At 38.3% G+C, this 11,658-nt stretch overlaps 1 protein-coding gene across 1 annotated transcript in view; it reads right to left on the bottom strand.

Moving 5' to 3' along the window:
* Nucleotides 1-7,537, bottom strand: part of LOC104527890 (serine/threonine-protein kinase MARK1-like) — a gene marked incomplete at its 3' end in the record, with an annotated part of 15,192 nt that extends 7,655 nt beyond the window's left edge. The window contains exons 1-2 of the mRNA XM_010171724.1: nt 7,450-7,537; nt 4,564-4,643 (exon numbers count right to left, since the gene is read on the bottom strand). Coding sequence (XP_010170026.1) covers nt 4,564-4,643; nt 7,450-7,537 — 168 coding nt within the window. The remainder of the gene's footprint in view (nt 1-4,563; nt 4,644-7,449) is intronic.
* Between the last annotated feature and the right edge of the window lie 4,121 nt (nt 7,538-11,658).

Raw genomic sequence — 11,658 nt, 5'->3', positions numbered from 1 at the left:
CTCCTGGACACATTTAAACACTGCCCTTCACACAGAGAAAGTTCCTTCAACATTTCTTGCCAGCCATTGCTCTTCCTGAGGAGTTGATTAGGTTAACCTCGCCAGTCTTTTCTGACTTTCTTCGTGAGATCTTTAAACTTGCCAGCACAGAGCTCCTGGTGAGTGTTCCCAGCTCAGCCAGGACATCCTGCCAGCACCCGGAGTGGCAGGCAGCTACGGGGCACTGCTGCTGAACGCCATGGCACTCACAGTTTGCTCAAAAACCCTCAGTAAAACAAAAAGAAAACAAAATGCTAATGTTGATTGTTAATTGAGCCAACCAAACTAGAACAGGAACACACCCAGAAAGCGAAACTTCTGGCAAAGGAAACTGGCAGGAGTTTTTATTGCACTTATAAACGATGCAGCCAGGTCATTTTTCAACCGGCCTGATGAAAGGCAGAAGAGCAACACGAAACAACTTATGGTTCAGGATCATGTCAAGCACATGGAGCTCCTCGAACGATTGCAGGAGTACAAGTGGAAAATGCTTTTATATCAAACCCCAAAACTGATGGGAAAGGGTTGTTTCTACAGTCTGGAGACTCCTACTTAGAGACCTGAGGCTTGCCTCCAGACAAGGAGAAGAGCAGCAAGAGGCAAGGTTTACTCACAAAAGAGCGACCAGATTATAGTGCTAAGTGCCTCTGATGCTCACAATCAAACAACCAGCCTTCTGGGCCAGCTGAGGTTTTTTCTACAGAAAGAAAGTATACACACAGCTAATTGGGACCAGGCTCTGAATCCCAACTTGTTCTTTCTCTCAAAGTTTATGAAATGGGAATTTTTTCTTTGCCCACTGCATACTCTGGAAGAGTCCACAAGTGGCGTGCTGGTTGCTGAAGCCAACTCAACACCGCTCACATGCACGTACCAACTCACAACCACTGAGGCAGCAGGATGGAGAGCTGACACAGGGGGCCAAGCCAGACAAAACCTAGCAACTCTTCTGCCAGGGTCACCTCCAGCTCCCTGGGCCCATGTACCCCCAGACAATTTCCCAAGAATCAGCAGAGTCCCAAGGAGGAAGAGGAACAGCCAGCACCAGGAAGACAGGATCACATCAGCTCCGTGTTAAGCTTTCATGGGCCACACTGTCAGGACGGGAACAACACAGAAAAGAAAATTGATCACACCACTTTTCTTGATAATGCAGAGGCAAATTGACACCAGTAGTGAAACTTTAGCTAGGAGATACACCCATTCCACAACAAGGTAAAAAAACCAAACCAAACCAAACAACTACAAAAAAAAAAAACAACAAACTCCAAGCCAAACCATAGAGATTCTACAAACAAATAAGTAGACTTCCTTATTTGTGTTGTTTACCTGCACTGGGTGTGTGAGACAGAAGCGTACACAATGTGAGCTTAAGAAGTTATCCTTTAGAAGTGACGTGCATGGGCAACGCACCCTTAACATTTCTGCTACATAAAAGAGAAAATTAAGTTACTCCTTTAATGAGCTGGACGGCATTTCTAAAGTCTTTATCTCCCCAATACTGGATTCGTCCAATGGATCCAATGATGAATCCGTCAAGACAGATCACCATCTTATTTTGAAGACTATTTTACCTCAAGGTCTTATTAACTTTCTGAAGTAAAGCCTGCTTCTAAAAAGTGAAGAGATGACCAATTAAAGTATGTAACCTGAGAGCAATACATACTAATTGATGCACGTATGTCCTAGAAAAGAAACTGTAGGGCAGTGCAGGACTCTGCAATGTTTGAGGATCATGTCAAGCTATGTTTCAAATCAGGTTAACCAATATTCAGAAGGATTTTCCAATATTATTTTGACATATATCTTTTAGGGATCTTGGAATTCTAATCTAAAAGGTACACAGATTCATCTTAATATTTCCCTTCATACAATACAGTACATACAACACAAATGTATCTAAAAGCAGTTGGGCAATCAGTTAATTATGAAAATTTAAGAGGAAGAAAAAAAATAATGCATGTTTCTACAGCAGATTAACAGGGTCCATCTCATGCCCTTCCACAGGAGCTGCAGCCTTCAGGGGAGAGGCAGGGAATTCTTCCTGACCTGGAGAGCACTACAATGGCCTGCTGCACTGGAGCATACTAAGCTAGGTGATATTCAAGGTGTGGTAATATTTTCTGGCCCATCTCTCTGAAGCAAGGCCTTCTGATGTCATTAACAAGGCTTGCATCAGAAGACTGAAGAGCAGAGGGCCTACTGGACCCAATCTATCGAGGAAATGAAGTTTTAATATTTAAGCCAGGATGTAATCAGACTCAATATTCTGCAGATGTTTGGTTTTTTTTTTCATAAGCATTGATACAAAGGTTGACTTTGAGAAGCAACATATATTTTGGCACAGGAAAAACACCCACCTTCCTAAGAGGAGGAAGCACCCTGGACTGCGTAGGACACTTCTATCAATGAGCCTGCACTCAAGCAGCATTCAGTTACAATGGTTTTGTCTACTGAGAACATTCTAGCAGAGTCTGATCTGATGGTAGGAGCTGCATATAAAGTTATAAGGACACCATAAACTTAGTCCTCTGAAAGCACAAACCATGTATTACGTATAGAGCAAGATTATGACATATCCAAGCCAGCCAGTATAGTGGAACATGATGAACGCAAAGAAAAAAAAAACTAAGCAAAATAAAGACAGTCTTCTGCTGAGTGCTTTCTATCCTGTTTTTCATTTAAGTGTTAATTAACAGATCAAATAAAATGTCCTCAGTTGGGCTGCAGCAACTATTTACCTTTATGTAGATAAGGCTACACCGCATTTCAACTTAGCAAATATATTCCCAACCTTGCACAGATTTATGCTTAACTTTAAGCTGTCCAAACACTGTATGCCCCTTGGACCAGCTCATATCTTAAGATCAAAGAGTGCACTCCACACAGAGCTCAGACTACAATCTCCTTGAAGCCCCTTATTTCTAAACTCATGCAAACACCTATTTTAACCTTTGGCCTTCAATTATTTATGATCACAAGCTACCATAATTTAGCACTTTAGAAATATATGCAGCTAGAAAGCTTAATTGAATAAATGGGGGAGGGGGGGGAAGAGCAAACAGCAGCAATCTTCCTCAAAGATTTTGCGAAGTATGCAATATAGCTGGAAAAAATAATATATTTCTTTATATGCTTTAAACTGGCAGATGTAGTAATACAGTAGATAATGAATACTGACAGCTGCAGGTATCTGTCAATGTAATGAATTCAAACCATAAACAGAAATCATGAGTGACTACAGCTGAGATGTAAAAGCCAAGCACAAGAAAAAGAATGAAAATAACAAATTAAATAGTCCATGTTACATAAGTCAGCAAAGGAAGTGAAAGAAAAACATCACAGGATGCAAAGAAAATACTATAAATAATAGATGCTGGATTCACCCAGCCCATTAAAATAAAAAGGTAAGAAAATGTAGAAGAAATAATGTACATATATAGAGATATATGGATAAGGCTTAAGAATACAAGCCAAAGAATCCGTGATTAAAGGGCTGAACAGAACTAGTATGTGTTCAAAATGAATATGGTCACTAAAACAAGCAGCCAATCCAACAGGAAGGGAAAAAGTACCAAAAAAAAAGAGTGTATGACTTTCTCTCTCGAGCCCTTGACAATCAGTGAGTGAGGAATTCCAGATGCCCAGCTATGGTCTTTGTAGACAGTACCCCGCCTGCAAACTGTCAAAGTCCGGCATTTCCAGACTTCTTTATCTAGATGGTGAGGTACAGCAAATAACCAGGAGCAGCACTGGTGGCCTCCAGCCCAGGATTATTAGTGGCAACTCTCGGTTCTGTCCTGAGCCGGACATCAAAACAGTTTGGTTAACACTAGAGCAACACGTCTTACAGTCTGGAAATCCCCACTTGAGGTGGTTTACCTAATCAGATGCTGCCTCACATTAAAATAGGAATTAATTTGATTTGGTCTTAAGGAACAGAAAGTCAGGAAAGCAGAGAAGTCAGAGGAATCCGAGGACAATGTCAGCAGGTGACAGGGACTATCAATCTCCCTACCAGCAACTGGGAATCTATCCTCAAAACCTTAAAGAAGAGTCATCCTTATGCAGATTTCAAGTGGACATCACTGAATTATTCCAGGTCTTAGGACGGGTTAGACAGCAATGTTATGTTCTCTCTTCCACCATCAGCCTGCCAAGGGTCCCTCTCCCATCCACAGTCCTAAGATGCTCCTTTGCCTCTTAAAGAGATGAGGAAAGCCACAGCGCCGTAGAAGAGATGATCACAATCCCCTCATGCAATCCCTAAATTACCACAAGCTCACTGGGAACTCTGCTCTTTTTTTCCTTAATTTACCAAACTAACTAGAACCCTTCCAACCCCAGGGGATGAGAGCTATTGCATTAAATACCTTTCTTGTTTCACCAAGCAGCTAACAAAGAATCTATTCATTTTCTACCGTCTTCCTACCACCTGAGAGCTGACCTGAAATCAGGCACAGCTTTCTACCCTTTCTCAAAAATTATCTGGAAGTAAACTTCAATATATGATAACTGTACTACCTGCCAATATATCTGACAGTCTCCCAGTTTGCTTTCTTCTTCTTCCTCTTTGTCACCCACTGAGCTAGCCTTAGAAATATCTTCAATTAAATCAAGACAATATTAGGAAAATAGCTCATGCACTATTAATATTTCACTTCACCATAATAACTTTAGTCTAATAATCAAGTGCTATATTTAATTCGGCTTCTTCAGGTTAGTAATTATGTGAAGGGAAAGAAAACAAATGGATATAGGAATCCAGTTTATCTCTTCTATATGACTCCAGAAGGCTTGACACCACTCACTTTGAAAATAACCCTAGTCAAACAAAATATTACACACCCCTAGGAAATGGACTTAATGAGTCATGGTAAAAACGCCTGTACACAATACCAAAACTAAAGTTTTACAAAAGGTCACACACACACAAATACTAACGGTAGCACCAATAATAATCATCATCAATATTTTATCTTGCAGTATTTATAAAACATCAAATTTTATTTTGATACAATCACTCTACTTCTGCAATCACTGGCTAGGCAAGAACAGCTTTCTTAAAAAGGACCTTTAAATGCAATTTTTATTTTATCAGTCTATTCTGCTTCACATGGGTTGAGGGATTAGATTTCCTTTAGCTTGTCTACAAAATGCTGCTGTAGTCATCCATTTTTTAATAATAATTATGCCTTCCATTAACTAATTCCAGCATCCATATTGGATCGACCCTCATTGCTCATACCAACTTTCTGTATGTAGGTAAGATTTCTCTGGACTATGCAGTAGATGGAGCAAGAGTTTCATTGTGAAGTGCTTTCATAAATTTTCTTTGTTCTTGTGCATCTTATGTCCATCACTGGAAGAAAGAACTCTAAAAAGCAGGCAACCTTGTTAATTTAATAACAAATTAAGAAAAGCAATTTTTAAAAGCTATTATACATAAGTATGCCTGATAAAGACTACTCAGAAACAGTATTATTAATATTTTCTGTATATATCTCACTGTATTGAACGATTACAATTGTTATTCCTTCTGGAGTCTGATCTTAAGGAGAAAATACTATTTTAGTCCTTCACCAGGTAGTAACATTTTCCTGACTTTTTTTAACCACCAGTAGACAGTCCTTACTGTAAAAATTGTAGGGGGAAGAAAATCTGATTACTGTTGGAAAAAAAACCAAACCTAAATAAAAACCCAAATGCTTTAAAGAATTCTATTACCTTCAATCAATAATATTATCTGGAACAGAGGTATGAGTAAATACACCACACATGTAATTCACTTGTGGAAAACAACCATATCCTCTGTAAAAGCTCAACGTAGCATTTAACAGGCTAAGGTAATTTCCATGGCAAAAATCAGACTCAACACACAAGATTCTCTGAATTTGTGAGCTATGCCTCTGCTTATTTTAAGTAATGACAGAAACATCTAAGAATTAGGAAGATACTTATATACAACTGAAGCCAAGCATGCACTCTCAAAAGGAATTTCAGATATTTACTGTTTAAGCACAAGTAAGTCACTTACACTGCTGCTACACGTACTGCAGTACACCCTACGCTTTCCTGCCCCAAGTCTGCACTTCTTGCATATTAAATTCCTTGCCTGTCTACTGAGTTTATAAAGAAAATATCTCTCTCTCTACAAAGAGCATTATAAAATTGTATGTTCTTTCTAAGTAATCATTGTAAAGCTTTGGTTACTCTCTGCTGTTATCTGAGGGAAGAAAGCACAGTAACTTTACTAGGGGGGAGGGAAGGAAATGCAGAGTGAGACAACTACAGTCTAACTGATGAGTATTTGAAGTTCTAACAATCCTTTTTGCCAATAATTTCAAGAGCACCCAAACCAGAAACAACTCCCTCCAGCTGACCCACAGCAAAGCAGTTCTTCACTCCCTTTAGCTTGACAATTCAGACTGTTCCCATCCGAAAATGCTCCTTGGGATTCATACAAAAGGATATTACTTGAAGGGCGCAAACAAGAGCTACAACAACGTAGCTTTAGTAAAGCTTTGTATTGGTTTTACTTATGTCATTAAATGAGCAAAACTGGAACAAGTCCCAGAAGGAGTGAGAAGCATAAGGAAGTTGGCAAAAAGTATACACGTTCAAGCAGAAAAGCATGTTAGTAAGCAAAATGTGGGGGGAAACAACATAGTGGGGCAAGAATGTGATAAGACAGGAAATTACAGGTATTAAATGGCCAGCAACTTAATGAACATGGGTAAATGTAATCTCAGAAAGATGGATATTGGGAAGTATGTAAGGACAAAGCTGCTGTGATGGCAGGTTACAGACCATCACCAGGTCTAAAAATGAAATTGGTCAATTATTTGAGGGCTTAAATAAGGAAAATGGTATATGTGATAACCTTTAAGTTTAAGAATAAATGGCCTTTTCCCCTCTGAAAAAGGGGCTGCTTGGAGACAAGTAAAAGATATTTTACTTTTTTTTTTCCTTTTACTTTCTTCCTAAGTATTGAGTTAAGATAGAAAAGATAAGAACCAGCAGTGGGGAAAGGAGGAAGCCGGGAGGAAAGCTTCCAAGAGAGCTGAAAATAGCACTGTATCACAGTGACTAAGGCTACGCCTCCTCCTGTTTTACTGCATCGTGAGTAAGGCATGGGTCCTCCTACAGAGAAGCACAGCCGAGCAGAGGCACTACAGGTTTTACCATGAGGTTAGCATTGGGCAGGAGCCTTTACAGCAAGTCCTGCTAGAGCCTCATCTACCCAGATCTAATCTCTTTTATCCAACCACATCTGTCTAATGAAAGATATCACTTTGAACAACATTGCCTAATTTTGTCTCTGCTTGATATTTGAAAAGTTATCATGCACTACTATTACTTCATAATATAAAAACAATTAGACTTTGTCGCCGGTAATATTGTCATTACCTGCTCTTGCAAAAGACTGCCATGGGCTATCCAGTAACTCTGCATGTTCAGCTACGTGAACATCGATGTACTGCACAAGTGCTTTCATCGGAGGTGAAATAAAGTTCCGTCTGCTTACTCAAGCTATCCATATCACAATTCTATATGTTTAAAACACCGATCTGCAACACAACTGCACAAAGCTCCTTATGTTGAATCAATTAAGATATATCAGAAGTTTGGACATCATTTTTTGTTCTAACTAACACGATTAACAATTTTCTACTTCTGTGAATTCTACAGGTCACATGTTCAGGTGTAAAACAGGATTATTATTCTGCTTACTTGCCAACACCTCACTAGGGTCATGGTGAACAAGGCATCTGAAATCAGGAACGCATTTCATTCTCTCCTCAGTGGAACTCAACTATGCTCACCTAAGGATTGATGCTTATCAATCCTTAGGTGAGAAATAATTACGGCTATGAACACACATATCAGGGCATTACACTTACTGGGCCCTCAAAATTACTGTAAAATTTAAAGAATGTTTTACCGCTCGTTTTTTTTGCAAGTGCTTCTTTAGAGCTGGTATATAGCTTGGAAATCAAACCATGGTTGTATTACTGTATTATGAATGTAGGTTTCAGTAACATGTCTTACATTTCTACAAAACATTGCAAACCTGAAACAGTTTGCACACAAAGGGCCAGGAGTCATTAGTACTGAGCACTTAAATCTTGAACAGCTCAGCAGGAGTCTTTACAAAAGTCATCTTGATCGTAAGCCCTGTAACAAGTGGATGCTATCCAAACAAGTGGAGTGCAGACCACTGCTCACGGTGACACCCGCAGCCCACACCTAAGGTGTCCTACAGCAAAGGAATGGTAAGACAAAAGAAAGAAAATTATTTTTTCCTGGATCCATATGCAATGAACAGAATATTAGAACTTGAAAATGTACAGACAATGCACTCATACCAGCAGAAGAAAGCCTGCTTTCCACCATGATTTAAGTGATGTGACTGTCGATCAGCTCTCCTGATAAGAGGGAGAATTTTAGAATAATATAATTATCTTCCATTCTAGAGAGATGCACAGAAAACCTGTGCTTTTGGGTTTTACAGAAATACACTCTATTGATCAATCATTATAGCCTAAGCTGTGGCACTGCTCCACGAGCACGTCCCGTTCATTGCTTTAGGAGTTAATTGTAGCCCAGCTGAATTTAACTGTGCAGATGCCTTACGATGACTGTGAACATGTCTTTCAGCATAAGCTGATGTTTTCTTTAAAGCATGCATAAAGAAATCCCTGACAAAATGCTCATCTGGAAAACCAAACAACCAAACAAAAAAAAACCCAACCAAAAACCAAACACCAAACAACCAAACATTTTTTTCCACTGCCTTCTCAGTTCAAAAAGAAGCAGGATTATGATAAGCACAGAGAGTACCTTCCAATGCTTCTGCCTTAAACTATTTTACCACAATAGCTACAGTGTGTCTGGTCACTACTTAGAAAAAATAAGATGAAACCAGCAAGGGGAAACCTGCCTTAAGAAGGAGGAAGAACAAGGATTGTCTCTACCTTCTTGCAATTTTTAACCTTAGATTCGTGAGGATGCTCACCAAAGCTGTCTAAGCTGCATCATCACACACAGCTATGAAGTCTTAAGCTGACCTTGATATCTCAGCAATCCTTTGATTTTACTATTTCACTAAGTTATTCACAGAAAAACAAAAAAAGACATTTTCTTAGATGAAATACAAGTGGCCCAATTTAAAGCTCAGTTTAGCACTGAGCAGAGAGGACATAAAAAAAATTAATTTAGAATGTGAAAAAAGTAGAAAAATGTTAACAATTAAACAGGCTTGGTAGTCCAGGTGGAGAAAGAGCTTATTACAAAAACTCAGATTCAGTTGCACTATATTCATTACACTGAGTGATGTGAAAGTTTGGATGGAACTTTCCTGCTTTCATATTTGTTTTCAGAAACATTCAACTGTGAAGAACATTTTTTTCTTGATTTCCCACTACTTAGATGGGATTAAGCACTTGAGAATGAAGACCCAGAAAAAACTGTGAGGTCATTAAAAAATTTTTTTTGTGCTTCTGAAATTCCAGAAAGATTAAAAAAAAAAAAAAAACAACAAAAAAAAACCCCAAAACCCCCACACCAACACAAAAAGCAAGCATTGTGTTTCCAACAACAAAAAAAGTTAATAGATTGTGTGTCATGACCACAACACAAATAAATTAAGTATGAGACATGTCACTGTGTGCAGAAACTTACTAGTACTGTATATTGCCCTGGCGGGCAGCACATATCATAGACATATATTAAGAAAAAACAGAAAATAGAAAGAAAGGTTGAAGCTACTAAAAGATAATATCTAAACAAAATGTTTTCTGTCTGTCACAACATCTGAAAAGTTTGCTCAAACTCTCAAATTGTTAGTAGGCCAATTTTTAAGAAATCTGTCTTAGGGTTTTAGATTTTTATATATAGAGAGATTTTTGTAGATTTCTAGCTCCACATTAATAGTAAAATTATCTCTCCTTTTCACAAGATAATTTCTCAATGAATCTGCTCTACTGGAAAACTGTGTTTAAAGTTTTCTCTCAAACATCAGTAAGATATTAAGGCTAAGTCCATACTAAATCGTGAGAATAAGAAAAAAAACCTCTGCAAGTATAAATACAAACCACCGGAGAACATAATTTTACAGAAATCACTGTATCTGCACTTCAATGAAATACTTTTTCTGTATTTAAACTATTTATATCAATTAGAAGTTAGCAGGAACTCTCTCTGCTAAACATCACCAATTGTGATGGTAGAAACATTAATTTATAAATCCAAGTGGGTGACATGGGTGAAAAAAAATGCTGCCTTTACTCATTAAAACGTTTTAAGTGCAGAGATAGCAAATTTAAAAAGCTATATTAATATAAACAGTAAGTCCATGTGATCAGAAAAATATGATGGTAGGGACCCCACCGATAACAAGGCTCCATGGAACATAATCTCCTTGTTCTAGTTCAGCATTTAACTCCACTCACCATGTAAGTACAGTTTTCAGAACACCAACCATAAACAATCTAACTTTATGTTTAGCCATGAACCTCAAAAACCCCATGAAGTATGAAATTAAACAAACAGAACAATCAAACTGCATTAACTCTTTCTGAACTTTAACACTATATGCTCTTTTACAATGCTTAGAAAGAATACTGAAGTGTGAAGCTACATTTTCACTGATTTGCTCCATAATATTTCTCTTTACAGAAAGAAAATTAAACTAAAGATCTATATCACCTGTCCCATGACTCTGTATGATTCACATGGAAAGTTAACTTCAAAATGGATAACACACTGTAACAAAATGAACCTTGCTCTCTCTGAGCACAAGTCCTTAGCTAAAAATGTGTTTTTCCCCACAACATAGGAGCTTCCTCAAGACATCAGCTAAAACAAAACAAAAGTCTGCGTAGAGAAAACACTGACCTTCAAAATAAGTTTAGGAGAACATACCCTGTTCTTACTAGTCACAACTTACAACCTAATGGTGTATTTAGGATTAAGGAAAATAATCTTACAAGGAAAAAACACAGGCATTCTCCACTTTGCTAAAGCCCATCTCCTGTGGATAAGAAAGATATAGCTGTACTCTTGAACCCATAAGGCTTGGAAACTAGGCCATTCTTCTGCTTAAGGCACTGAACGAAAGCATTCTTGTCAGATACTTTCTCCCACGCCCCCTCTGCCCAAATCAAAACCATGTGTTCTTATTGTGCAAAAGCAAATCCAGAAGGAAAAAAAAAACCCAAAACAACAAAAAACAAAACAGAAAGTAATTAAACATGGTATAAAGATTATTACCCCAGCCTGATCACTCCATTCTATTCTCTTATCTCTTGCCCTGTTCAATTTTTTTTCTTCTTTAAAAGGCAGCTGTCCAGTAGTCTCCTCTATCAGAACGTCATCCTCAACCACACCCACTTCAGCTGGCACCCAAGACATCACCCTTCCCTCACTAGCCTGCAAATGGGGGTGTGTGTCAAAATTGTAATTAGCATTATAAATATAATCTGTATGATAATGAAGCAAATCACATGATCACAGGTCACTGTACTATCCTTCCTTAAAACTCCCTCTGCCATGACATCTCTTAATCACTCTCAGATGGCACTGGCTAGGTAAGACAAACCACAATTCCCACATTCC

The sequence above is a fragment of the Antrostomus carolinensis genome, unplaced genomic scaffold, assembly GCF_000700745.2.
Source record: "Antrostomus carolinensis isolate BGI_N321 unplaced genomic scaffold, ASM70074v2 scaffold16407, whole genome shotgun sequence".
Taxonomy (NCBI): domain Eukaryota; kingdom Metazoa; phylum Chordata; class Aves; order Caprimulgiformes; family Caprimulgidae; genus Antrostomus; species Antrostomus carolinensis.
Note: the sequence above shows the minus strand (reverse complement) of the source record. Positions and strands in the feature narration are given on the sequence as shown.